The sequence below is a fragment of the Bacillus rossius genome, chromosome 1 (genome assembly GCF_032445375.1).
Source record: "Bacillus rossius redtenbacheri isolate Brsri chromosome 1, Brsri_v3, whole genome shotgun sequence".
Classification (NCBI taxonomy): domain Eukaryota; kingdom Metazoa; phylum Arthropoda; class Insecta; order Phasmatodea; family Bacillidae; genus Bacillus; species Bacillus rossius.
The window spans coordinates 230,417,039-230,444,873 of NC_086330.1; the positions used below are offsets into that span (position 1 = coordinate 230,417,039).

General features: G+C 39.6%; 1 protein-coding gene across 6 annotated transcripts in view; it reads right to left on the minus strand.

The window, feature by feature from the left end:
• Positions 1–27,320, minus strand: part of LOC134527349 (deoxyribonuclease-2-alpha) — a 64,887-nt gene extending 37,567 nt beyond the window's left edge. The window contains exons 1-3 of one of the 6 annotated variants that reach the window (XM_063359957.1): positions 26,787–27,320; positions 21,571–21,775; positions 6,594–6,840 (exon numbers count right to left, since the gene is read on the minus strand). In XM_063359957.1, the coding sequence (XP_063216027.1) occupies positions 6,594–6,840; positions 21,571–21,775; positions 26,787–26,878 (544 nt within the window). In that variant the 5' untranslated portion in view covers positions 26,879–27,320. Of the gene's footprint in view, positions 1–6,593; positions 6,841–21,570; positions 21,776–25,809 lie in introns of all 6 variants that reach the window. The other 5 variants (XM_063359953.1, XM_063359952.1, XM_063359956.1 and 2 more) reach the window with 5 other exon arrangements.
• Between the last annotated feature and the right edge of the window lie 515 nt (positions 27,321–27,835).

The window sequence follows — 27,835 nt, forward strand, 5'->3', positions numbered from 1 at the left end:
GAGGCTGAGGGCCTGGTAGTAAAGATACAGGAGTAAAAAAAATAAATTTTCAAAAATATTTAAGATAACAAAATTTTAAATAAAACGTGCCTAAATCCCTAATCCACGGCACAATAGCATGGATAAAAAACCTTAGCCAATGAATTCTAGTTAATTATTTAATTTGATAATTGATGTCTAATGTATTTCAACAATCAATATTATAAAAAAGGCAGGGCCGGATTAAGGGGGGGGCCCAAGGGGCCCGGGCCCTGGGCCACCCACCAAGATTGGGCCTCCCACCAATATAGGGGTGAATATCACAAAACAGGAATAATAAATGTATTTTTGCTGTGAACTGTTTACAATTATAGGGAACATTTAACAAGACATCTCTAGCTTTATAAGAAATGTAATAACCAAACTTTATATTCTAAATTAGTTGAAATTATTACAAATCATGCAACGTTATTGCACTGGCTAGTTCTTCCAAAAACGTAGTGATGCACATTACATTTAGTTAAAATGACTGATAATTTACTAATTTACACCAGTTATAATTATTCACAATAATATGTTTAGTATGTTTATTTTACTTGAAAAATACAAATTGCAATATGTAAAAATAATAAAAATGATTTATTATTACCGGTGACCAGGAATATGATAATTATCCTAGCAAGTAGGTTTCATTTTCTAACTTGTTCATAGGTGGCAGCACAGTCACAATGTCAGTACAGAACTAGTATTTGTCTTCTAGAGAGTAGTGTTGTTATGAGTCCCTATGACAAGTGCGATCACAGTTATGTGTAGTTTACTTGTTTAAAAGTTAATTCTTATTTTTCCGTGTAATATTTATCAATAGTAATATTCCTGGACTTTGACTTATGATACATCTTGGTAAGTGAAAACTGTTTTATTATTCTAATTAAAATGAACAATGAATGCATGCTAACAGTGCTTTCAGTGTAAACCTAACCACAAAAGACTTGGAGGGAAATCTCAATCTTAATATGATGCACTTTCCATCATTGCCCTGCCTATTTGGTCAGGACCACGGTCATATAGATAGGTTTGGCAACTTACCTTCATTTTAAATAGGCTTAGTGAAGCTTGCGGTGGCCTGCAAACTAACGGCACTACTAGTAGTTGAACCCATCATTAACATTGTGTTATATGGGAGTTTCATGTAAAAGTGGATATATTTTTTAAAACTCTGTTTCGTTTTAAACATTGGGTAAAGTTTTGAGTTTTTTATTTATTTGGAAGTTTTTTAGGGTTTAATGCATAGCAATAACTTGTAACTTTGCTGCAATTGTCAGTTAAAGTTTTAATTTACTAAAGAAATATATATCACATTTTTTTAATTATTGAGAAGTCTCTGGTGTAGTGTAATGGATAAAATCATGAGCTGGCAACTGATGAGCTCGGGTTCGAAACCTGCTAGATCCCTTTCTGGTTAGATTTTAATTTTTTATTTCTCGCAAAATTAAACTCTTATTTACATATGTTAAATATAATTAAACAGTTAAAAATGTATTGTTTGATTGGAAGATGGACAAATGTTATGTTTTGTCTGATAATAAATAAAAATCAGAGTAGTTACGTAATTACTTGATAGAATTTTTGTTAATGTTAATTTTATTCAAAATCTCATCTAATTATGTAATTTAACAGTTTAAACATATTTAAATTATGCAAGTATTAGTGTACTTTGCATTTTTTATTTCTTTTGTTATTTTCAGATTACCAGCATGGACAATCGTGAAGTAGATAGACTCAGACATCGCACAAGGATTTGGGAGTCTGGTGCTTCTAAAAGACGTAAGGCAAAAGAAGCAACAATGAAATCAGCAGAAAAGGTGGCAAAGATAAGAAAATTGGACCAGTTCTTCACTGTTCAATCAAGACATGTGTCGGAAAGTAGTGATGATTTTCCAGAACGTGATCAACCTGACAATGCTTCAGTGGAAATGGTTGTAGATCTCGACGAAGAAAAGGCAGAAGTAGTAACTGGTCCAACTGAAGAACACATAGAAAAGGAGGCTGATAGTGGAACGTAGAATCTGAGGGCCCACCAGGGGGCAATGACATTGTACTTTGGCCATCCATGATTTCGGAACAGATGCGGGATTACTGGATGAAAAGGTGTGTGTCAACAATCCAGCACTGTGATGAAAGTTTGTTCATTGCACACTCGGTTCAGCAACCTAGAAAGGACCGCAATATTCCAAGAATATGCACACTTGGGCTTTTTCGTCGTCAAAATCATAATGGAGAAGTCATAACGAGGAATTGGTTATGCTTCGCTCCTTCTAATGGACGTGTTTACTGCTTCAAGTGCAGATTGATGTGCTTAACTACACTTACAGCACCTGAGTCTTCTCAGCTTTCTTCTAATGGATTCTGTGATTGGAAACATTCACAAGAACGTATACAAAGTCATGACCGGTCAACGGAACATGTGAAGGCTACTATTGCTTTCAATTTGAGGTTTAAAAAATTGGGCGAATTGATACGGAGCTGACCCAACAGGTTGAATGTCTAGAGCATTATTGGAGATCAGTATTGAAACGAGTAGTAAATGTTATTCAGTTTATTGCCGAGCGTGGCTTAGCATTTAGAGGAGATAACGAGTTGGTAGGATCATCTAGAAATGGAAACTTTCTGGGTATTTTTGAACTCATCGCCCAGTACGACGACTTTCTTGCACAGCATATAGAAACTCAAGCCAATCGCGGCAAGGGTCACACAAACTACCTGTCATCTACAATAATGGAAGAACTTATCAGTGTAATGGGTGAACAAGTCCTCCGAGAAATTATTTCCAGAGTTAAGAAATCAAAATATTACTCCATCTCTTTGGACTCCTCACCCGATGCAGCCCACATTGACCAACTAACCCTTGTATTGAGGTATATGGAGAAAGATGGCCCCGTGGAACACTTTGTAACATTCATGGCAAACAAAGGCCATGGTGCTCAAGACATGTTCAATGGCTTGGTGCAATTTTTGAAGAGACATGACCTAGACCTGGGAAACTGCCGCGGTCAAAGTTATGACAATGCCTCTACAATGAGTGGAAAATGCAATGGTTTACAAGCCAAAGTGAGAGAAAAGAAAAATCTTGCATCCTGGATTCCTTGTATGGCACATTCTCTAAATCTGGTTGCTAAAAATGCTGTAGAAAGCTGCTCGAGTGGTATAAAATTTTTCTACTTCCTTTAAAAGCTGTTCGTCTTCTTCACAGTTTCAATGCATCGGCATCAGCTTCTGACTGAGGATTTGAAAAATAATGACTCAGCATTGACGCTCAAACATGTCACAACAATACGTTGGTCCTGCAGAGCTGACGCATCTAAGGCACTTAAGCTTGACTATCAGCAGATTAAGAATGTACTTAAACAGATTGCGGATGACTTAGAAGAAAAAGGCTGTGTACGGTGTGAAGAAGGACTGTTAACACAGATGAGTTAACTCAGCCCTTCTGAAAAATACAGAACAGAAACGTTTTTGCCTGTTATTGATCAGTTTATCACTTCTCTTGACCAACGTATTCAGGCATATAAATATATAGCAAGCCAATTTAGCTTTTTTAGCCATATGAAAGAACTGTTTTCAGATGAGCTTAAGGCCGCAGCAGAGCAGCTCGTCAGGTCTTATTCAGATGACTTGGACATTACATTTATTGATGAACTGTGTCAGTTTGTAACATTTGCCAATATGTTCACTGACGAAGAGCCAAACGATATCAGCACTGAACTTTTCATGTACAAGCTTATCATGAAAAAGGGTGTACAGGAAACTTTCCCAAACATTGAGATAGCTTTAAGGATATATCTAATTTTGATGGTAACAAACTGCAGTGGCGAGCGCTCCTTCTCAAAACTAAAATTAATTGAAAACCGATTAAGGAGATCCATGAAGCAGGAACGACTTGTAAATTTGGCTATCATGAGCATCGAATCAGATATACTGCGTGAATTGGACTTTGGTGATATCATAAGCGATTTTGCAGCACGAAAATCAAGGAAGTGCCTGGATTGTAATGGTTTTATAATGCTATTCATTTGCTGATTTGTAATATATTTGTGTGTTATTTATAAGTTATGTTATACTATACTTTCTAATGAAAAAAATCAAATAATTCTAACTGAATTATTTGCGTGAATAAATTTGGTAAATAAACTTGTGTTCGTTTCATTTTGTGATTTTGCATTACATATTGCAACACCTTGAATCAATGAGCCTCCCACCCAAGTGGGCCCCGGGCCACCAACATCTTAAATCCGGCCCTGAAAAAAGGAAATAAAAATCTTACCCGGTACTTTTATTCTAGTAGTAATAAATTTTGTCTTAACATTTCTTGTAAATATAACAGACATGGGCCCAAAACACTAAAAATTAAATGCTATCATACATAACTTTACAAACAGTTAAAAATAATAAGCTAGAAAGAATAGTTCCCAAAAAATAGCTAGGAAATTTATTTTAAAAAATCTCCTGAAAATGCAGAAACATTATTTCTTCTGGTTTTTAAAGAGTAAAATCAGCTCTGAAATTTGAGATGTTTCCTATAGATGAAAATAGTCTTTTACTATTAACCTGTGTGGCTGGGATTCCTTACAATATGTCTTGCTACTGGTGCTAACACATTAAAGCAAGATCTATTTTAATGCCACAGTTCTAGGACTGCTGGTGCTAATTATAGTTAGTTGGCAGGATTAAATACTACTGCAGTTAAATATATTTTAAACCGTTAAATGTAAATGAAATGTTTCTTAATCTGCTACAATGCCTAACTACGGGAGTTAGCTTTTGTTTACATTTATAAAAAATGGTGCTGGTATGTCTGAGATATTCAACTTCATTTACTATAAATTATAAATCCATATCTTTTTTTTTTTTAAAAAAGATCTTCAATGTTATTTTATGCAAATATTTGGAACACACAACAATTTTCACATCAATTTATTGTGGCTGTATTAACTGTTTGATATAGAAGCTTGAAATAGAGCAAAATGACACAATGGTAAAACATTTCTGGGATACAGGTTTGTATCCTGGTGTGACCATAATTCTTGTTTCCCATTGTTTCACTCTAAGCAATGCCGGGATAGTTCCTTAATGTAGGCCCTGGCTGTGGTTGATTCCCTCCAAGGTTTCCTTGACTGCGACATAAGTGTTCTGTCTGTAAAGGCCTCTCTGTCGACACCACCGTAAGCCTAAGAGACATCAAAGAATGGGGGAGGGGGGGGGGGAACCACATCAATTTAGATATTTTTGAGTCTGGAAAAATAATCACTGATGCAATTAAATAATAGTACACCCAAGTATCTGCTGCTCACTTTACAATACATCACAAATACAGTGCAGCCCTGCTAGTTTGAACACTTTTATCAACACCTGAAAATCATTTAAGTTTATAGCTATACAAAATTTTTTTAAACACAGCTTTGCGTATACCCATACCAATTGAAAAAATAAATGTACAAGTAACTTTAATAAAATAGTATCTCATTGTTAATAGAAAACATTATACAAATTCAAAAAAGCTCATTTAACCTCAAAGTTTAGCCTGTTGGATCAGCGGTTAGAACTTCTGACTGGTCCCGGATACAATCCCATGTTGGATTAAAGATATTTACTTGTACGAATTTATCCTTCCTAGGTAGCAGCTGGGTGCTGCGTTGTTCTTTCATTTCCACACTGCAGAAGGCACACCAATGGCGAATCATTTCACCTAATAAGTCCCATACACTTCATGCTCATGCTCCCTGTACTGGACAAACAAATTCACAGTGAACAGAACTGACAATGAGTACTGAGGCAGTGCAAAGTGACAAGGCTACCAACACTGACTACCATGCCCCACAAACAACTGTCTCTCTCGTTCCAAGAAAATGAAGTAGAGGTAAAAAGTATTGACAATGATTACTGAGACAGGGTGAAAAGACAAGGCTCCCAACAGCGACTGCCATGCCCCACAAACAACCATCACTCTCCTAGCACGAAGATGAGATAAAAGCAGAGTGGTAATTACAATGAATACTGAAGAAAGACAAATAGATAAGGCTAATTACACATACTGCCATGCCTCACAAAAAACTATCACTATCAAAGCAAAGAGACAAGTTAGAGGCGGAGTGGTATTGAAAATGACAACTGAAGCAGGGCAATGTGACAAGGCTACACCGACTGCCACACCCCACAAACAACTATCACTCTCGTAGCAAAAAAATGAGGTAGAGGCGGAGTGGTATTGTCAATGATTACTAAGACAGGGCAAAAAAACAAGGCTGCAGACACACACTGCACCCCACAAACAAATATCACTCTCATGCCAAGAAGATGAAGTAGAAGCAAAGTTGTATCGAAAATGACTACTGAGGTAGGGCAAAGAGAAAAGGCTGCAGACACTGACTGCCCTGCCCCACAAACAATCATCACTCCTGCAGCAAGCAGTTGAAGTAGAGGCAGAGTGGTATTGACAATGACTACTGAGGCAGGGCAAAGTGACAAGGCTGCCAACACTGACTGCCATGCTGCACAAACAACTATCACTTCTGTAGCAAGGAGATGAGGCATGCGACAGGAAACTAGTATGAGCTCACCTACGAGATCCATTTGCTGCAAGCTGAGGCTGAGACAGAGGAAGCTCTGACCATAGTGGAGCCCGGAGTGAGGGTAACTGTAGCCCGCGGGTCCTGTTCCGCGGGTCGGGGGGTAGTGCGGCACGCTGTGCACCAACCACACGCCTCCGTCCGGCCCACACATCACCACACCCTTGGTGTGGCCCTTGTCGACAGAGATGTTCCCAGAGGGCGGCTGGTCATTGTACAGCATCCACAGCAGGTCCGGCTGGAAGTTAAAAAAGATCAGCTGCCGTGGTTTAAAAAATATTTTACATGAAATCAACATCAAAATAAGCTGTGGTAATTTTTCCGTATCACATATCCAAATTTTACCCTTGATCCTGATGGTATGATCCAGTATACATTGATCCTGTGGTACATAATGCTTGCTGTTTTAATTCATTCAGTTAAAAAATCCTGGATATAAAAATACTTGTGTTGTAGCACTGAATTATGGAAATAAGTCGAATACAAAAGGAAAAATTTCTACATGACCTGTCATAATTTGTGATATTTGAGTTTTTGTTTGACCAGGATCTTTTGATGTACTAAATTAAAACAGCAAGCGTCATGTACCATGGAATCAATATATACAAGATCAAAGGAGAAACTTGGATACGTGTGTAACAATCCAGTTTACTGCCTTTCCCACTTGTTAAATGGTTTAATTTCAAGAGGAGACCGCAAGAAAGATGTGTTCTCGGGTGCTGGCTGCCTCCCCTTCTTTCGTTGTCCTCCCATCTGCTCTTACTCTTGTGCCTTTTTTTTCGTGCTGCTCCTCTTATGCTTGGCGCATGCACCCTTGCGCCTGCAATAAGCATAAGCATGGGTGTTGGTGAGGTCTCAGACTCTTTCGTTGTCAGTCTCTGTAGTAATGCGTATCAGTTAGTATGGGGTTGTAGGCACGGTGGTGACCTTCGGCAATGGGAATTTAGGCTTTACACGGCCAAGTATTGGTAGATCTTTATAAGTGCCATTTGTGTGTTTTGTGCACAGTGGCTGTACCAGAGTCAAGTGCCTTTTCAATTTTCTATTTGGTTTAGATCGTCACTTTTAAAATGTAAACATTTAATTATTCTGACATGTGTTGTCTCGTAATTCTTATACACTGAAGTGGGCGAACGACCACCAGGCCATGCAGGGTGTGGGTATATCTCGGATGCCAACAATTTCATTATGTTTGATTTCAACTTTAATTTTTTATCAACTTTTAATAGCATTGTAAATGCTTCATTTCTAGTTTGTCATGTTTCTTTGTTTGTTTGAATAAGCTGATGCAATAAGTGGCCTGTGCATAGTAATTAGAGAGAGAGACATATTTTGGTAGCTGTGAGAAAGGACTCAGGAGTGGTGTTGCCATTCAACAGTATTGGCTGGTATTTTTTTAAGAGACTGGTTGAAAATTATATCTCTCGTTTAGATGATTTTTTCTGGTTGGAATCAATGTCGAAAGAGCCTCACTGCAAGGGGTAGGAAATTTGTGTACTGCTATGGTTTTGTACGGGCTGTGCTGTGATTGGTCGGAGATGTCAAACACCTGCAACTTTCTTTGGGCAGATGCGTCTGTGTAGCCTCGTTTGTTAGTCAGCATCTGTGCTAGGAACCGAGAGGTCGCTAGTCGGGCAGTAGTTCACAAAAAATTGTATAATGTGAGTTGAATAGAGAATCTTGCAGCTGTGGTCCGGGCGCCACCTTGTATAATCAACCTTTTCACCATTAAGAACTTTCAACTAGAATTGTTTGACCTCAGTCGCCAGTATTAGCCCAGTGTTTGTTTTTTGAGTCGGTGAAGAGGTTATGTAAGAAAATTTAAATACTCTCCATGTACTTGCTTTCGAGGTCAAAAGATGGTGCCAAGTTGACTGTGAATTTTATTCAAGTATTAATAAAAATATGTAAAAATCTGTTTCTGTCTGAGAGACATTATTTCAGCAACCAATCATCTGTAGTAAAAGTTAGTCTGGAATTTAATACATTTTTTTCTATGTAAGTTCTGCAAGTGTTCATTAAACATGTATGTAGACTCCTAGGCCAATTAATTTGCTAGCCGGGTGGTCTGGGGTGTGATACGTGATAGAGAATAATTACCCTATTGTTAAAATATCACAATGAGATTCAAATTATTACAGATGAAACAGCAATGTAATACAGTGTGTACAGAAAAAAAAAAACCAACCGGCTCATGGCAACGTCTGCCTCATTTCCCACCTACGAAAGGTCTGGGTTTACTTGCCAGGAATCAAACCTGTCTTGTATAGTTAAAAGGCAAGTGGTTTGACCATTCAAATACATACTATGATAACATGAAATCATCTTGACTACTGTAGTCAAATTACATCAACAACCCTGTCATATAAGGTTCTGGCTAGAATGATTCATGAAATCAAAGCTATGGCATCATGATATTTCACTGAAATTCAATAGGTACATGTATGATCTAGGATCTGTGATAATACCTTAAAACAAAAGTTAAACTTTTTTTTTAAATTTAAAGATAAAATACCTACAGTACTGTCTTCTTTTCTTTATCAGCCAATTTTTCTCAGAAAAAAAATTTGTATTGCATGTTGTTTAAAGACTGGCCAAAAAAAACTGTTTCCATGATTTTCCCAACAGTTGTAAATAATAAATGATAGCACTTATCTATATGTAATAACTAATAATAGCAGAACAAAGTGGATTTCCAAACAAAAACTCCTATGCTATGCCTTAGTTTATGCCATGTTAACCTACAGACAATTAAAATTATATAACAATCCCTACTAATATTATAAATGTGAATGTAAGTTTGTTTGTTTTGTTACGCTTTCACGCGAAAACTACTTAACCGATCATCATGAAACTTTGTACACCTTTTCTTGGAGGTATTAGAAGTAACATAGGATACTTTTTATTGAAAAAAATTTTTTTACAAAAGATAAAAAAATGTTTGTCAAAAAATCTCAAAATCTAGCTACTTTAACGCCATCTAGCATTCCAGTTATGAAGTACCAACCCTGAGTACTGTAATACCGTTTCACTGTATTATCGACGATCAAAATTCAAAATTATTAATTTTTGTTACAGAGAAATACAGGGTAATAATCAAGTCATTGAAACATTTCAAAAGATCTGTACAGTGAAATGGCTAAGAATTATGTAACAAATTATATACCACATGAAAGAAAAAATCTCAAAGTTTTTTTTTTTCACTAGTTATAAATGTTCTGTGTGTCCACCTTGCATCACACGATACACATCTAATCGATAGTCCAATTCTGCCCATACCCGACCCAGAATATCAGGAGTGATGGTAAGAGAAGCTGCTACGATGCGGTGTCTCAATTCGTCAAGGTTCTGTGGTAGAGGTGGAACATAAACACTATCCTTGATGTATCCCCACAAGAAAAAATCGCAAGGTGTCAAGTCCGGTGATCGTGGTGGCCACGGGAGTAGCACTTGGTCAGCGGCCCATCCAGCGATGTGGCAACGTCTCATTCAGATAATTTCGTACCACATTGTGGTAATGAGGTGGAGCACCATCTTGTTGGAAGATGAAGTCCCTGCTATCAGCTTCAAGTTGTGGCATAAGCCACAATTGCAGCATGTCGAGGTAGGTGATACCAGTGACAGTTCTCTCAGCGAAGAATGGGCCATAAACTGTCTTGTTTGACATGGCGCAGAACACGTTAAATTTTGGCGAATCTCGGACGTGTTCGAGAGTTGCATGTGGATTCTTTGTCCCCCATATGCATGTGTTGTGTCGGTTGACTCTTCTTGAGAGATGAAAAGTGGCTTCGTCACATAAGATTAATTTGCTTGCAAAGTCATCGTCTTCAAGACGGTTCTGCATGGCAATGCAGAACTGCAGTCGGAGCAATTTGTCATCGTGGCTGATGGCTTGCAGAAGCTGCAATTTGTACGGCAAGTGAGGTAGGTGAGAGCTCTTTTATTACACGATTTAACAATAGGTCAAAACCTAAGAGGTGTTTTGAGCATGGTGAAACTGGACACTTTATAGCAGATTGTCCAAGATGCTATAAGGGTAATTATAAATCATCTGGGGGAAATCTTAACATTTCACGGGACCGAGGTTATGGAAGAAACCCGAGTCGTGGGCATGAAAATAGAGATGGCTACGCAAGTAGAAGTAACTATCTATGCTACGATGATAGAGAAGGTCAAACCAAAGAAGTTTTGTTTGTGGCAACTAGTGAAGAGACTGTGTTGTGTAGTGAAGAAACGCATGAAATTCAGTTTGTACTAGACTCGGAATGTACAGATCATCTAGTTGGTATGCACGTGAAAAATCATATGTCAAAGTTTAAGGAACTCAAGCAGCCGGTAAATATCAGAGTTGCAAATGGCGAAGAGTTGATGGCGACACAGGTAGGAACCATTGGGCTTCACAAGAATGGGTTAGTCATAAAAATAGAAGCACTTATTGTCCCTAACCTGACAATGAACCTACTATCTGTTGTGAAGATTGTAAAGTCTGGAAAAAGGGTGATCTTTCATGAAAATGTGGCAGAAATAATAGATGATAGTGATCTGAAAATTCCTTGTGAGTTGGCTGGGAAACTGTATGTCATAAGTTTCTCACTTAGGGAAGCTGAAAAGTGTACCCTGGCAGAAGTAGAGGACCTGTGGCACCGGAGGCTCGGACATTTGAACCGCAAGAGCTTGACGTCAATGGGCCTGCCAACTTCAAACAAAGTGTGTGACTCATGTCGCCAAGGAAAAGCGGAGAGACAACCATTTCCTCACGTCAAGGTACCAAGGTCTCACAGAATTGGAGAACTTCTGCATAGGCCTACTGATGTGGGGGGGGCCAGTAACTCCTCCAACAAAGGACGGTGAGAAGTACTATCAAACTATTATTGACAATTATTCACATTTTGTTGTTGTGTACTTTCTTGCAAACAAATCGGAGGCAGGAGAAAATTTGATAAAGTATATCAACCAGTTGAATTCTCAGCTTGGGAGAGGTTCTGTCAGTCGTGTGCAATGTGACAATGGGGGTGAGTTCACATCCAATGAACTAAAATCCTTTTGTTCAGACAAAGGTGTGAGATTAGAGTACACAGCCTCGTATAGTCCACAGAGCAATGGAGTAAGTGAGAGGCTGAACAAGACTACTTAACAAAGTTAGAAGCATGTTTGTTGAGACTAACTTGCCAAAATTTCTGTGGGGCGAAGCAATCAGAACAGCTGCATACCAGATTAATCGGTCACCTACAACAGTGCTGAGTGGGGGGATTACAGCTGGTGTGTATTATGGAAGGATTGATCTGTCTAAGTTAAGAATTTTTGGTGCAAAGGCCTGGGCTGTCAAGTTACCACAGACAGGGAAATTGGAATCAAGAGCAACACCTGTGAGGATGGTCGGATATAGTCCGAATGGATTTCGGCTGTGGGACCCAGTAACAAATCGTGTAGGAGTGTCACGAGATGTTACATTTGATTAGACAGACGTGGTTTTTCAGGAAGTAACTGTTGATCCTAACCTAATAGTTAGTATGGAAGAAACTGATGGATGTGAGGAAAATGTTAACCTGGATGAAAGTGAAGATTTTAGAGGATTTGACAACAATTCACAGAGAACGACTATGAGCAACCTACCAGAAAGACAAAGGAGGACCACGTCACTACCAAGAAGACTGGGTGAATATGAATTGTATAGTGTGTATTGCTTGATGACTGGTGACCCAACTACATTCTCTGAAGCAGTTGATACAGGAAATGGCTGGGAAAAAGCAGTAGAAGTCGACCTTGATTCTCACAATAAATTCCATACCTGGGAACCTGCCAAGTTACCAGAGGGAGTTAAACCTATTGACACAAAATGGATATTCCAGACAAAACAAGATGGACTCAAAAAGGCAAGATTGGTGGCACGTGGTTTTCAAGAAAATTGTGACTACGATGTGTATTTTCCAGTATCGTTTGCACTGCTAAAGAACTTTGAACTGAGGCAACTGGATATTCCCACTGCCTTCCTCAATGGAGAACTAATCAAGACATTTACATTAAGAAAGCAGAAGGGGTTGTATGTGATGCTGAAGAATTAAAACTGAAGAGAGCACTGTATGGTCTTAAAGGCGCTCCAAGATGTTGGAATCAGAGGTTTCACATATTTGCGACTAAGTCAGGATTGGAAAGTTCTGCTAGTGATGCCTGTATTTATCTCAAGAAAGACTTGCATTTAATTGTGTTTGTAGATGATATTTTACTTGTTGGTACCATTGAAGAAATAGAGATATCTGTATGTCACCTGAAAGATGAATTTAATGCCAAATATTTGGGAAAATTACATTCATTTTTGGGCATGGAAATTGTAAATGATGGGACAAAAATCACAATATCTCAAAGACATCTGATTGCAAATATCCTTCAGAAATTCAACATGGAAAAATGCAAGGGGATGCAAACACCAGTGTCACATGATGCAATCCCACACCCAACGGGAGAGAATGTGAATGTACCCTACAGGCAGCTTATTGTATGTGTGTATGGTGAATAGGCCGGATATTATGTTTGCAACATCATTTCTAAGCAGATTTCTTGACAGACCAACCAATTGTATATGGAACGCAGCGAAGCGAATTCTACGGTACCTGAGTATCACCAAAGACCATGGTTTAGTGTTTAAGAGTGTTAGAGACAATAAAATTCATGGAAAGTTTGTTTTTGTTAAGTTGGCTAAAAAGTGTAAACAAAGGTTAGAGAATGAGTAATAAAAGAGTGTGCCGAAAAATGGAATGTAAAAGTGTTTTGGATGTACCGTTTTAATAATACCTTTAACAGGTTATGGGCCCAGTACCCATGCCCTAGTTATTGAATAAGTAACTGGGCCGTACAGTTATTGAATAAGTAACCAAATTGTGATTGGTGAAATACGTGAGTCGCGAGGAAGCGCGATAAATTCTTAGTACAGGCACGTCTTTGTTCCAGATCCAAAATGGAGTTTGAAAATCCCAGACTCGTGAAATTGGTGAACAAAAATAACTGGAGTGTGTGGAAATTCCAGTTGGTCGTTATCTTGAAATCAAGAGATTTATACGGGATAGTGTCAGGAAGTGAGGTTAAACCATCCGAAGCGGACAATATTTCAGAGACTGAGTTTCAAAAACGCTTGAAGTTGTGGACCGGCCGCGATAGTAAAGCTCAAGAGATAATCGTAACGCGGTTGGAAGAAGGTCCCCTGACACATCTGTTAACATGCGAGTCAGCAAATGAAATGTGGGTAAAATTGTTATCTGTTTACGAGCAACAATCTGAGGTAAGCCTGCATCAATTACAACAGAAGTTTTTCAACACAAAGTATGAGGGTGAAGGTATAGCAATCTTCATATCAAAGTTGCAAGAGTTGGCAGCTCGTATGAAACAGCATGGGGAGAAAATCTCAGAGCAGATGCTCATGACTAAAATTATAGTAACTTTGCCACCTAAGTACCGTATATACTCGTGTATAGCGCACCCTTTTTTCCCCTCAAGTAAAGGAAAAAAATAAGGATGCGCGCTATACACGGAAAAAAAAAGTGTGGGGGGGGGGGAGGCGGGGATGAGTGGAAGTCGTTAACTGCCGGGTGACGTTTCTCGCCAGCCCCCACACATACGCACAAGCAACAAGGCCTCTCTTTCACACACACACACGCACGCACCCACGCACACACGCACGCACACACACACACACACACAGCACACAACCTGGTCTCTCGCACACGCACACACGCTCACAGCACACACACACACACGTGCGCGGCGTGACGCTCGCACATCATGGTCTCTTGTTTATTTTTAGACCTCCCCCCCCCCCCCTCTTTTACAGAAAGCCAGCTCAGCAGCTAGTAAAAAAAGTTCCCCCCCCCCCCCCCTGTCCACTTTCTTCGCTTCCTCCATTCCTCGTCCCAGCAGCGACGGTGAGTCATCTAGTTCTCCGCGCCAGCTTAGCAACGTAGCGCGGCACGCCTCCCTCCCTCCCTCCCACGTACCAGTTGTGACGATACAGCGCTTCATTATCTTCCGTCTACACAGCAGAGTTTAAGTATTTTCCCGACACATCACCACACATCAATTTAAATAATCAGGTACCACAAAATGTTAGTAAAATTTATTTATGGGAAAAAAAATTTCAATTTTTTTTTTCTTTGGAATTTGTTGCAAAAATCGTGGTGCGCACTATACACGAGGGCGCGCTATACACGAGTAAATACGGTATAAGCATTTTGTGTCAGCGTGGGATTCGGTCGCTGTTAAGGATCAGAAGCTAACGGAATTGACATCTAGGTTATTAATTGAAGAGGAACGAACAGGAGACAAGTCCTGTGTAGAAGGTGCTTTGGTGTCTAAAAGATTTACTAGGCCTAATCCCCTCAAGTGCCACGGATGTGGCAAGCTGGGTCATGTTAAAGCAAACTGCTTTCAAAACAAAAATAGAGTAGAAAGTGATAAAGGCAAACTTATGTTTCTATTGTAAAAAAGCAGGACACTTCATCAAAGACTGCAAATTAAGGATTTCTAAAGAAATGGGAAAAGGTTATAATAGTGGCTCTCAGAACAATACGTTCACAAATGCATTTATAAGTGCTGCATTGATAGGGGAAAGTTTGGGTTCAGAGGACTGGTATGTCGATAGTGGAGCCTCAGAACATATGTGCTCACAAAGGAACTTGTTTTTAGTATTTAAATGCTTGGAGGAAACAAAACATATAGTAATAGGCAATGGTTCAAGGTTAGTTGCAGAAGGGATTGAAAGTGTGAAGGTAGAAGCATTCAATGGGGATTCTTGGGTGAGCTCCGAGTTACGAGAAGTATTATACATACCAGACATTAAATTCAATCTGCTCTCAGTAGGTGCTGCCCTAAGAAAAGGCTATGAAATGACTTGGAATGAAGAAAAATGTGAGTTGGTTAAGAGTAATGAAGTTCGTGCCATTGGACTGCAGCAAGGGAAATTATACAAAATGATGTTCAAGCATGTGTTTGAGTCTGCAGTACCTTGTTTGAGCTCTGAGAAGATAGGTACGCTGCGTGAATGGCATGAAAAACTAGTGCATTAGAATGTAAAACAATTAAATCAGTTCTCCAAAGGCATCACATAGCCGTTGCAGTCCCTGATGATTTTTTCTGTGAACCGTGTGTTAAAGGAAAGCAACACAGGCAGCCTTTTCCCTCGAGCACAACCAAGACAGCAGATACCTGTCAAATAATTCATGCGGACATTTGTGGGCCGATGGAGTCAACTTCTATAGGAAGGTCCAGGTACTTCCTGCTGATCGTTGACGACTTTAGTAAATACAGATTTGTGTATTTCCTGAAACAAAAATCTGAAGCTGTAGAGAAACTGAAAGTGTTTTTGCTGTTAGCCAAAACCATACGGGGAATGATGTAAAAATACTAAGAACAGTAACCACACAGAGCTAGTGAGTAAGGAAGCAATGAGAGTGGCTGAAAACATGGGAATTCGGCACCTGAAGGCTGCTCCGTACTGCCCAGAACAGAATGGGAAGGTGGAGCACGAGATGCGAACTATAGTTCAAGCGGCTAGAACAATTCTGCAGGCGAAAAATCTGGAAAAGCATTTGTGGGCTGAGGCAGTGAACACTGCGGTCTATGTAATTAATAGAACGGGGTCGAGCTCCGTGAAAGGAAAAAGTCCGTATGAAGTGTGGTTTGACTCGAATGCAGACATAAAACAGCTGCATATATTCGGCTCAGAAGTCTATACCCACGTGCCCAAAGAAAAAAGGAAGAAGTGGGATTCCAAGTGCATCAAGGGAATATTTGTGGGCTACCAAGAAAACTCAAAAGCTTTCCGAGTTTACATTCCTAGCCAAAGTATGATAGAAATCACAAGAAATATTGTCTTCAGGCAGGAAACAAGCTACACAAAAGAAGTGGTAGTACAAGGTAATGAAAGCTACATAAATGTGCCGGACACTGGAGAGAAAACAAATGCAGAGACTCAAGAAGATCTCTATCAGTCAGAAGAAGAGGAGGAAGAGTTTAAGGGTTTTGAGCAAAAGAAAGACATAGTTGTAGTGAGTGAATGTAGTGAACTACCTCTGCACACTAGATATGAGGCCTCCACTGAGTCTATAGTCACCAATTGTAGTTCAGGTGAAGAACAAGTTTCTAAAAAGTTTCTAAGGGATCGCAAAGGTTTAAAAAAACCTCAAAGGCTCAGTGATTATGAAACTGGTTTATGTTCATTGACTGAATCCCTTAGTTACCAAGAGGCCATGGAGAGTAGTGAGAGTGCAATGTGGAAATGTGCTATCGACACTGAGTTGAAATCTATTGAAGAAAACAATACATGGACTGAAGTGGAGACCCCGGAGAATTGTCAAATAATAGGATCAAAGTGGGTGTTCAAAATAAAATATGATCTGAATGGAAAACCGACGCAATATAAAGCAAGGCTGGTTGCAAAGGGATTTGAGCAGAAGAATATTTTAGATCTAGGAGAAATCTATGCACCAGTCGCAAAATTGGGAACAGTGAGAATTTTGCTGTCGATTGCAAATCAGCTGGACATGCCAGTTTATCAGATGGACGTACAAAGCGCATTCTTGTATGGAAATATTGAAGAGGAAGTTTTCCTGGCTAAACCAGAAGGAATGAAGTGTGATGGAAAAACTGTGTATCGGCTTAACAAAACTATGGTTTGAAAAAATCCCCAAAACATTGGAATGAGAAATTTAATCAAGTGATAGTATAAGAGAAATTCCAAAGGTCTAAACACGACTATTGTTTGTATGTGAAAACATCTTCAAAGTTTAAAATATACGTGCTTTTGTATGTAGATGATCTACTGATAGTAGGGAATAACGTAAAGGGAATTCTAAAGCTGAAAGAAAAATTGAAGGAAAACTTTAAGATGAAAGAGCTCGGGGAAGCATCAAATTACCTGGGAATATGCATCTCTCAAGACAGAAAATTGGGGACCCTAAAAATAAATCAGACTCATTTCCTAAAAACAGTCTTAGCAAAGTATGGAATGGAAGACTGCAGACCTGTAGCAACCCCGATGGATCCTTCCTTCAAAATGTCTGTGTCTGATCTAAGGACTGAAGACAAGGGATTAGAAACAAGATGTCGTCAGCTGATCGGAAGTCTTATGTATGCAGCGGGTCAAGGCCTGACTTAAGTGCTACAATCAGCTTGTTAAGCAGACATCAGACCAGTGCGAGCGATCAGTTGTGGGCAGCATTAAAACGGGTCTTACGTTATATCAAAGGAACCCTAGGACTGTCATTCGTGTACAAACGTCAAGAGAAAACCTCAGGGGTGCAAGCATATGTGGATGCTGATTGGGGTGGTGACCTAAAAGACAGAACATCAACATCAGGGTTTGTGTTTCAAGTTCACGGCTGTACAGTGACATGGGCATCAAAGAAGCAACCCACAGTGGCACTCTCATCAACAGAGACTGAGTATATAGCTTTAAGCTCAGCTGCATCTGAGGCTTGTTGGATGATAGGAAATCTGGGAGACCTTGGTGTTTTTCAGGCAGGTGAGTCAGTGCTCATCTATGAGGACAACCAGGCAGCCATCAGAGTAGCAAAGAATCCCGAAAACCATAAAAGATTAAAACATATGGACATTCGACACCACTTTATAAGGCAAAAAAAAAAAAAAACCCTAAGGGAATCATTAAAGTAATGTATGTCAGTACCCATGACCAAGTTGCTGATGGACTCACAAAAACACAGCAGACCTCCATTCCTCAAATTTGTAAAATGTCTTGGACTGGAAAATTGTGAACCAAACACTGAATTGTAACTGTTACATATATGTTGAGTAAACTTAATATAAACTTGTTAGATAATTTAAAGGGTAGCATTCAATTTATGACGGTGTAATTTTATTGAGGGGGGGTGTTAGAGACAATAAAATTCATGGAAAGTTTGTTTTTGTTAAGTTGGCTAAAAATTGTAAACAAAGGTTAGAGAATGAGTAATAAAAGAGTGTGCCGAAAAATGGAATGTAAAAGTGTTTTGGATGTACCGTTTTAATAATACCTTTAACAAAGAGAAATCAGCATGAGAATCTGGTGGCATTCACGGATGCTGATTGGGCAGGAGATAAGCAAGACTGAAAGAGTACCAGTGGATCAGCAGTGTTCTTCGCAGGAAACCTCGTGTCTTGGCAGTCTGCAAAACAGCAGACTGTAGCACTGTCGACCGCAGAGGCAGAGTATGTTGCAGCAGCTCAGACAACATGTGAAATTATTCATTTTGATAGTCTACTGAAAAACATCTCATCTAGTGACTCTGTGCCTGTGTTATATTGTGATAATCAAAGTGCTATACATATGATAAACAATCATGAAAACTCAAAAAGGTCGAAACACATTGACATTAGAGTAAATTTTATTAAAGATGTTGTGTCAACGAATCAACTTGTTGTGTAGTATGTGAGATCGGAGGATAATGTCGCAGATATGTTCACAAAGGCATTGTCTGTACAAATATTCATAATGTTTAGAAATATGCTATCTGTTGTGCCCATTGATTGAAAGTTGTTCTGTACTTCCTTCCAGCTTACTTAGGGAAAATTTAAAGTAATCTAAAATGTAAAAAAAAAAAAAAAACTTAAAATTGAAGAGGGATGTAGAGAATTAACCTTTGTTTGTGTTATCAGCACTGGAACTTGTTTTGTTGTTGTTGAAACGAGTCAAGGAAATTGCGGACATAAATGTGGGTATATTGTGTTACCAGGTGTTTTATTTAACCATTAATAATAAGTTTAACAGTATGTATCTATGAGTGTGTGTGTGTCCTCTCTTTGTGTGTCTGTGTGTGCCTCTGTGCCTGTGGCTATGTGTATTTGTCTGTTTGTGTGTGTCTGTGTGTGCCTGTTTGTGTGTTATTCTGTGTATCCCCTTGTGTATGTGTATATCTGTGTATGTGTATGAGAGTACTATTTATACCTGCATCCTAATGAGAAACAAATTGGTCCTATTTTTGACTAAAAACAATTTGGGAAACTTGGTTGCACACAAGGAGATAAGCACATTTTTTTTAGGAAAATCATCATTGTTGACTTTTTAAATTATCTTACTTGGCTACATTAAGGAGACTAATGATAGAGTGGTCCGTTTACTTACCTTCCAATAAAATTATTCGAATTTGACTCCCAGTAGGGTAAATATGATATATGTAGACACTGGCAAGCTGAGTTTTTTTTAATGATACTCAAACTACCCTGGTTACCTTTCTAATTTAACAAAATCTACTATAAATAAATACATCATAACATTAATCATCAGCACCATAAACAATTTAACAGATCAGTAACTATAACGGTAACAACTAACTACAAACCACAAAATGTACATAAATATTTTATGTCTACAGTTGACAATTAAATAAGTTGTATGAATTAATTGATATCATTATTTCAGACAAAGCAGCATCCTGCAATTTTAATATTTTTCTAATTATTAATGCTTGGAATATACCTGTTTTACAAAAAACAAGTCTATTATTTTCTCATCCTGTGATGTTTATCACATTTAGGTCCAGTTTATTTATGGTTGACACATTCAATGGGTCAATTTTTTTATGTACTAAATATTAATAAATTGTCGTGGTTCCGGAGGGTGTGAATCGTCAACGGTCATGAATTTGGGCGCCACTATATGATAAGGGCACACGGACCCGGCAGAGACTCGTCTCGGGGCGCGACGTCGCCCGTGTGGGGAACAAGATTCTGTCCCTCCTAGCCTCCAGTTATTACACAGACCTGTCCTGCTCTCAGCATCAGGCACGCTTACACATGGCTAAGATGGTTGCACACTCCAGTGGGCTCTTAAGGGCGACCTACACGCCTGATACTTGGGAGAGCTGGCACATGGTCAATAAATAAAACGGTCAACTCAGTACGGTTTTTTATTATACTTCGACTTTAGGTTACACAATACCCACGGCACGAACTGAACTAGGCGAGAGCCGGACCATGTGATGGTCGCACAAGATAATATCGCTTAGCTGTCTGGCAAAGTCCCGCTAAGGGTTAAAAAATACTGATTTGAACAGTCTGCCAGCCGAAGCGAGCCCCGAGGATAATATAAAATTGATTGAGATTGAATTATGTTAACAGATCTAAGTTCAGTTCGGATATGCAAATGGATGAAGTCCCCGGGGTGCATATGAGTCTCACCTCGACGTTGCTAGTTGCAGACTGGGCCGGAAGGGCACGCTCCCACCAACAACACGGCATCTTTCACCGAACCACAGAACCGTTACACTAGTATAGTTATGTGCCGTGGGTAAACAAGCAAAGCACTCTTAAAATACTAACATAAAAAATACATGCCCTCTTGTTACTTAGCTGCATACGAACATACAGTTATTAATAAACTAACAAATAAATAGTTCCGGTCCGCTATGGCGCCGTCGTTGTACCGAAGCACTGAGCATAAACCCGTCTTCCGGTAGTTTGTGGCACGCTATTTGAAAACACACGACTACGTACTTAGGTAATTCCATGCCGGGAAGGAATGAGTGAAGATCAAGGAAAGAAGTTTAGTCCAACTAGGCTTATGGGGAGAAGCCCCGGTCGATCTCAATATATATAAAACACAATTAACTCAATTTGACTTGAATTCATGATTTTTAGCTAAGGACTAGACTTGAACTCACTCGACAAACCCTAGTTAACTCGCAGATGTCAAGATATATGTATTTCACAAGTGAAAACAGTGAGTATTCTAAGCATAATTCAGTTCTCCATTTCCCTCCAACATGCAATCTTTCGCTGCTTAATTTAATCTTTTCACACCTTGTCTGTTGCTAATGATCTCTTATCAAGAGACCCTATCATTCGTTTAGCAAGTTTGGAATAGGATATGGTAGCTAGTGGATGGCAATCAAGTTAAATGTCATCTACTTAAACAGAAGTTGGTGACTCCCATGTAATAACTGCGAGATCTTTTTGAAAAAAAAAAAGCAAATGTGTAACAGTCTACCTGACCACCAGTGGCAACAGAGCTCTTGTTAGCATACAATGGTAGCAAGGTCTGCCCAGTGATTGATAGTGAATCGTTGATGGATCGCTCAGAAAGCATCCATCCAGCAGCAACATCTTTCGAGGTGATGTAGCAGTACGCCACTCCTTCCTGGACAAGTTTGTTGCTGTGCTCCTTGATGAGAGGCAACTTGTAGGCCACAAACCTAGTAACAATAAAACAGAGGTCCATGATGAAAGGGTAAATGTAACTAAACAAAAATGTTCTGCATATTACTAATCTGCATTGAACCTGTACATTGTAGCAAATCATTTATACAAAATACATATTATAAGACCGACCAATATTTATTTTAAAATAATAAAAACTTAGTGTCTTCCTGATTTAGCCAGAGACAGCTCCAGGGACAAGCAAGCCCATGAACTCGCAACTAGCGGGACACCACACAAGCCCACGAGCTCGCAACTAGGAGGGCCAGTTAACCGCCCATAGGCTTACAAATAGCAAGGCCGGGCCACCGCCCATGGTCTCATAACAAGCAGGGCCTCGCACAATCCCATGGGCTTGCAATTAGCAGGGCCCTACACATTCCCATGGGCTCGCAACTAAAAGGGCTGGGTAACTACTCATAGGTTCCTAAATAGCAGGGCCCTGTGCAAGACCATGAGCTCATAACTAGCAGGACACTGCGTAATCCCATTGGCTTGCAACTAGCAGAGCCACCCAAGTAAACGCCCATGGACTCACAACTAACAGAGCCCCGTGCAAGCCCATGGATTCACAAATAGCAAGGCCCAAAGCAAACAACTGGGTTCGCAACTAGCATGGTGCAGTGCAAGCCCATGGGTTCACAACTAGCAGGGCAACGAGCCAGCCCATTGGCTTGCAACTAGTAGGGCCAAGCAACCACCCAAGGGCACGCAACTAGCAGGGCACCCTGCAAGCCCATGGACTCACAACTAGCAAGGCCTCAAGCAAGCTCATGGGTTCGCAACTAGCATGGTGCAGTGCAAGCCTATGAGTTCACAACTAGCAGTGCCACGTACAAGCCCATGGGCTTGCAATTAGCAGGACCAAACTACCACCTATGGGCTCGCAAATTTCTGGGCTGGGCCACCGTCCATGGACTCAAAACTAGCAGGGCCCCGCAGAAGACATGGGCTTGCAACTAACAGGGCCCCATGCAATCCCTTGGGCTCGCAATTAGCAGGGCCACCCAGGTAAATGCCTGTGGGCTTGCAACTAGCAAGGTACCGCGCAAGCCACTGGACTTGCAACTATAAGGTCTGGGCCACCGCCCATGGTCCTTCAAATATCAGGATCCTGCACAATGCTATGGGCTTGCAACTAGCAGGGCCACCCAGGTAAACGCCTATGGGCTCGCAACTAGCAAGACCGGGTAACTAATCATGGGCTCACAAATAGCAGGACCCCACGCAAGACAATGGGTTTGCAACTAGCCAGCCTCGCGCAATACCATGGGCTCACAACTAGCAGAGCCACCCAAGTAAACGTGCATGGGTCTCGCAACTAGCAGGACCCCGCACAATCTCATGGGCTCGCAATTAGCAGGGCCACCCAGGTAAACTTGAATGGGCTCACAACTAGCAGGGTCCCGCACAAGCCCACAAGATCATGGGCTCACATCCAGCAGGGCCCGATGCAAACCCATGATCGTGCAACTAGCAGGGTTCCGCGTATGCCCCTGTGCCTAAAACTAGAAGGGCCAGGCAACCGTCCATGGGCTGGCAACTAGCAAGGCCCCGCACATGCCCACTTATTAAAGAATTACCTCTCAACTAAAAAGTCTAGCAATAAATTGTAGACCTCTATTCACTGTAAAATGTGAACTTAATTAATTTGAATTCTAATAAGAATATAAAATTTTAATATAACTTAAGGTGATTTAGCAAAACCACCATTGAAATGCAAATTCTAGGTTGGCTTAAAAACTTGTTTTAAAGATAATTTTTTTATATATATATTTGTCTGGGGGATGTTCTTTGAAACCTTTCACTTTTTCTTTGGGGGATATTCTGAATCCCCCCCCCCCTTTCCCACCCTGACCAATCAATAAAGCCTCTCCAAGTATTAAACCCCCACAACAGTAAATGCATAGGTCATATGACGGCCTCTGGATTGGCCATTATTATTTGGCCTTTTGACTAGGTATTCAGAAAAAGAGCAAAGGAAGCAAAGGAATCATGTAACTGACTGTTAAGAATGGCAATTCCTGCACCAGCACATAGCTGGCTAAGTTGGAGAACATACCCCTGGGTAGGTGACCTATGACCTCTAAGAGAAGCTGCTGAACTGAACCAAGAGCAGCTTTGTAGCTAAGCGCTGGTATGCAGAAGGTTCTGACTAATTTTGGTTAGCTATTCTGCTAACATCTTTTTATTTATAATTGCTCATCTATGTTACACAGCTTCCCGGAGCCTTAAAGGAGCAAGTGCAAGAGGCATTCGTATCTACCTGTAGCATTTTATAATTTATTTATTAACTTATTAACTGCTATCGCACAGGGTTGTCTAAGGAGGCGGATACTGAGTTTGGGCGCCACCACGTGGTTTGTGGGCACGTGGACCCGGCGAGACTCCTTTCTCAGGCCGTGACGTCGCCCAAGTGTGATGAGGCACACAACCCTCAAAATGCTTTGTTGGTTCCTAACACCCGCTCTCAGCGGCGGGCATGCTGGTACACTCGTGTAATGCCCTACCTTTACCTAGGTGGGCTCTAGGCATCCCACACGCCAGACACTACACCGGGGCACCCGTGACTGAAATAATAGGAATACACTCGAGATTTACACCTGATATTTATTAACATTCCTCGTCTCTACATTGTTCATGCGAAGCGGAAAAAAAGCCAACTGCAAACAATCGGTTTAGGAGGTGGGCCAGGTCACCACGTTAGCCTGACCAAAGAAACGTAACGAAGTTAAATTTAAAATGCTCGAGGAGCTTAAATTCTTATTGAAACAGTCTACCACCCGGAGTAGGCCTCGAAGACAGAAAGAAAGCGATTTAGATTAATATATGCAAAACGGATGCTAATGGATCAGATATTACCAAACAATGAAGTCGACGAGGTGCGGGAGCGTCCCACTCCGGGCGGCGGAAGAACAAGACTGACTGGTCAACAGGGTGTCATGGCGTCTTCCAACCCTCGAGTTCCCGTTTGCTTGTTAACTTACAATTAATCTAATTACTAACATAGTTTACCCTTTTAAAAATTAGTAATAATTAAACAACGATTTCTGAGACTTCCATCTAATTTCATAACAGTATACTTAATTAATTATTGTCTAAAGATTATTCGTCGGTAGTTCCTGTAGCGGCCACGTGTGGCGCTGCGCCGTCCTTCCTGTGACTTAAGACAAAACACTGGGCGAAATTATAAAAACACACAATACATAGCCCTTTATTTCTTTACTTATTAATTAATATTTTACGTTTCTGGGCCGTTGCAGTGCCTCTAATGCCTCTTGCGGCTTACACACACACGCATGCACACGTCACCGTGGCGGGCGGTTCAAACAGAGGGTGATGGTGGGAGGGTGGTGGTGCTGGCGGAACAGGGGACACATCGGGCTCAAGGGTAGGCGCAGCCCTGGTTGACGTCATAACAAACATTCTGTTTCACAAGGCACACCTATCTACATGCAACATTTTAGACTTTCTTGTTTAATAAATTAACAACTAACTTTCAGTTTCACTTTTTCCTTTGAAGAATAAACAGATATGGAATTATGTGGCAAATATGGCAAATACTTTGTGAGGAATACAAAGAGTGTTATGTGCGTTTTCCAGTTCAAGTGGTTATTCAAATATGGTCCACTATTAACAAGATTGGCACTGCCCTTGTATAAATAATTGAAGAATCTTTTTTTATTACTTTCTGTAGTTGTATAAAAATATTTATTTCACAGGGCAAGCACAGATGATTTGAAAAATATAAAAAAAAATTAAACAATGCAGCTGATTCACTTGAATTTTCTTTCAGTCAATAGAGAAACTCAATATGTGCTCCTGGAGTTACACAGCAGACATTGAGATGGTATCTGGACACTTTGTTCATGTCTACGGTGGTGCACTCAACCATGACTGTGATTCGCTGCCTCTGCTCCAGCACAGATTATGGCAGAGGTGGCAGAAACACTCTGTATTAAACATAACTACACAGAAAGAAATCACATTGGGATAAGTCCAGTAATTGTAGTGGCTATCTACCACTAACCTCATCATCAAAATCTGCATGTGCACAGCCAATTCATCTCACAGGGAGATGTGTGTTTAGGTATTTCCATCCTGCTAAATGGAAGTGAGATGGTAAACCATCTTTTAGAAGATTAAATTGTCTGATTCTTCTCCCAATTGAGGCTGAAGCCTCAAGGTAAACATCAATATGGGAATGACCTGAGAGTTTTTTTTTTTTTTATGATAAAGGAGGGCCCTTAAATCTTCTCCCTCAACATGGCACAGAACACGTTAATTATCAGGGAATCTCTCTTACGATCTATGGTAAGATGAGGATTTTCTGTTCCTAAGAAAACAGCATTCTGCCTATTCACTTTGCCATTTATGTGCAATGTGGTCTCGTCACTCAAAATTAATCTCACAGGCAGGTTTTTGTTGCTGTCAATCCTCATTAACACTTCACAGCAGAATGCATACCATGCACCACAATCATCCTGTTTAGGTGTCTGGACTAACTGGAGTCCATATGGTTTCTAATGCAAATTTTTACGCTATTTTTTAGATACCATTATTTGGAGAATCTATCCAAAATGATAATCAAACACAGTCCACATCCTCCTTGGGCAGAGGATCAAACACTAATCTTGACTTTGAAAATGCACACTCTCTCTTCTAACATATTGTAACACGTCTAAATGAATAGTCTAAATTTGTGCTGTATTCATGCTGCACAACAATGACATCTTTTTTGCTAATTGAAGCAAGCACCAACGTTTTTGCTGTGCGGTAGGTGTCATTATAAGTAGGTACATGCAAGCTGCTACTACTAGCAATTACACCTGCAATAAACCAATACGGATTATTTGTTAAAACAGAAACAAATTTCCAGAAATTATCTAATGATTAAAAGAATTTTCAAATCAATAAGCAGCAATATTTCATTTTTATGATTTTCCGAAAGAGCACACATCATTTTAGCTCATCCTGTAAGTTTAAATATCAAAATGTGTTCCTTACCAATCAACAATATTATTGTTTTCGTCTCTGCAAAACAGTTTATTTTCTATTATAACAAAATAATTAACCATACATAGTACTGTAAGCCACATGAGTACTTATTAATTCGGCAAACAATCCCAATTAATTAAAACGAAAGATAAATAAAATTAATTAAAACAAGTAATTATCACAGCCGGCAAAAATTTATATAAAGTTTTTTTTTTATGTGCTATGTGGCCTACAGCTTAAGCCAACAGCCATTGTGTAATTTTTTCTTATTTGAATATCTTTATTACATCGTTTTCAATCAAATATATTACATTAAGGGCGCGGTTACACGGGAGTCTGAACTACTTCAGGTCAACATGTTCAGCTGTTGAGTGCGGTTACACACAGTCTGAACATGTTTCGTTCGAGGCCATTTCCCATTTAACTTAAACAGGTTGGCAAAGTAGTTCAGATCGACATATCTTCTACATTAGCCTCTGATTGGCTGTTTAGAATATAAACAGTCTTTTGCAGAAATTCAAGCTGGAAAGTGTTTCTGGCACAAGTTCGAGTAATATTTTACCGAATGCAACAAAAAAAATCAATAGATAATTATATATATATATATATATATATATATATATATATATATATATATATATATATATATATATATATATTAATTGATCCTAATTTTCTTAAAACTGAGATAGGTACTCTCGCTCAAAAAATAATAATAAATAAGTTTAAAAATTTTACTGTGCATGTTGTTTGAATTCCCGATTTGTAAAAAAAAAAATATTGAGCAATATAAAACACATTCCATTTGTGCTGATAATGCTGTATAAACAAGTGAGAATATCACGCGTTTTCTGGATACAATTACAAAATAGAGATCAACAACACAGTCATTCGTTGACAGTAGACAATCGGTATTAGAGCTAAACACACTTTTCAGCAACTACAGTGTAACCGTACACTTTCGCGTTTGTAAACGTGTTTACTTAAACATGTTCACCTGAAGTAGTTCAGGGTCCCGTGTCATAGATAAAGGATAGTTTAGATGGATATCTCTTTCA